General features: G+C 35.6%; 1 protein-coding gene across 1 annotated transcript in view; it reads right to left on the reverse strand.

Moving 5' to 3' along the window:
• Positions 1-1426, reverse strand: part of NID2 (nidogen 2) — a 113513-nt gene that overhangs the window by 35032 nt on the left and 77055 nt on the right. Inside the window, exon 11 of the mRNA XM_007943715.1 lies at positions 877-1005. Coding sequence (XP_007941906.1) covers positions 877-1005 — 129 coding nt within the window. The remainder of the gene's footprint in view (positions 1-876; positions 1006-1426) is intronic.

The raw sequence follows: 1426 nt of genomic DNA on the forward strand, positions 1-1426 counted from the left end.
TTTCAGACCCTGTCCAGACCCAACGAATCAGAATCTAAATTTTAACAAGATTCCTAGATGGTTTGCATGCATATTGAAGTTGGAGAAGTGCTGGTCTGGGTTTGTGGTTAAAACAGTTGGTGTGAAAAATCAGTCCTTGATTAAAGTTTATAATTCCCCAGAGCAATTGCTACACACACACACACACACACACACACACAAGATTTCTATTATCACTGCTACTTTTTCATCCCACTAGATTAAAAAGAGATTAATTAGAGATTAATTTTCTCTGTTATCATTTAGCTCCATCAGTGGGATGAATTTGGAATTCTAGTTCTTTTGGCTATATTTTAGGCCCAAAATATTTTTTGGGACACTAGAAAGGGTATATCTACCACAGATGGTACAAGGACTAGATAGTGTTTAATTTAGTTGTACACAGGGTCACTATGAGTCAGGATCGACTTGATGACATCTAACAAGAACAACATCTGCAAATGGAGTTCTTTGGCTATTCAAGTGGAACAAGTGTCTTTGAATTACACATCTACTACATTCTAATTTGAAAAATACTTGACCTGTATGAAGAGCTGTGAGTGTTTACTGGAGAGGTTCATAAGCTTGTTACATGATTGAGACAAATACCAAGACTCACAGGAATCTCAAATGAGGGTAAGTATCCTTCAAGAAATAACTGAACTCTAAGAATATGTATTAAGGGGGAAAAAAATCAAGGCTGAACTGAGCTAGAGCTTTGGGTTATTTTGATGTAAATAGTGTGTTTTCAAGGAAATCATATGGCAGAGCTTCCGTACATCAGAAGTGGAAATATTAATGAATTAAAGGGCAAGATTTAACACTGTTGGTCAAATGAGAAACAGTTTTGTTGCTTACAGACGCAAGTATGCCGGTCATCTGCAAACTCATAACCACTCCGGCATTCACACTTGTAGCTGCCCTTCAAGTTGATACACACAGAGTTGGGGCGACAGCGATGGAGGCCGGTTGCACATTCATTTACATCTATGAAGAAATGAGAACAGAGAAGTGCTGCTTAAATTAAGATTCCCAGAAGTGGAAAGTCTGAAAACTCAATGTTTTCTCATCACTATGAGGTTCAATGGGACTGATGGTTGCTGGACTAAACAGGAATCAAAATGCAGTGTAGCTAAGCACCAGAGATGGATGCATGTTTCAAGAGTATCATAAACAATACACAGCATTTCAAGTTATTCAAATATAAGCCACAGGGAGATATTCTTTGAAATGTTAAATTCTTTAAACATTTCAAAATTATTGAGCATTTAAGGAAAAATATTGTAAAAGTTTTTCTTTTAAAATATAAACAAATTGACAACTGCATTTTGGGGTGTAATAGGTGAAAAAGAACTAATGTTTGAAATTTTAGTTACCTCCAAAACTTACTTTTTATTTTATTTTATTT

The sequence above is a fragment of the Orycteropus afer genome, unplaced genomic scaffold, assembly GCF_000298275.1.
Source record: "Orycteropus afer afer isolate SDZICR_OR568_19922 unplaced genomic scaffold, OryAfe1.0 scaffold00111, whole genome shotgun sequence".
Lineage (NCBI taxonomy): Eukaryota > Metazoa > Chordata > Mammalia > Tubulidentata > Orycteropodidae > Orycteropus > Orycteropus afer.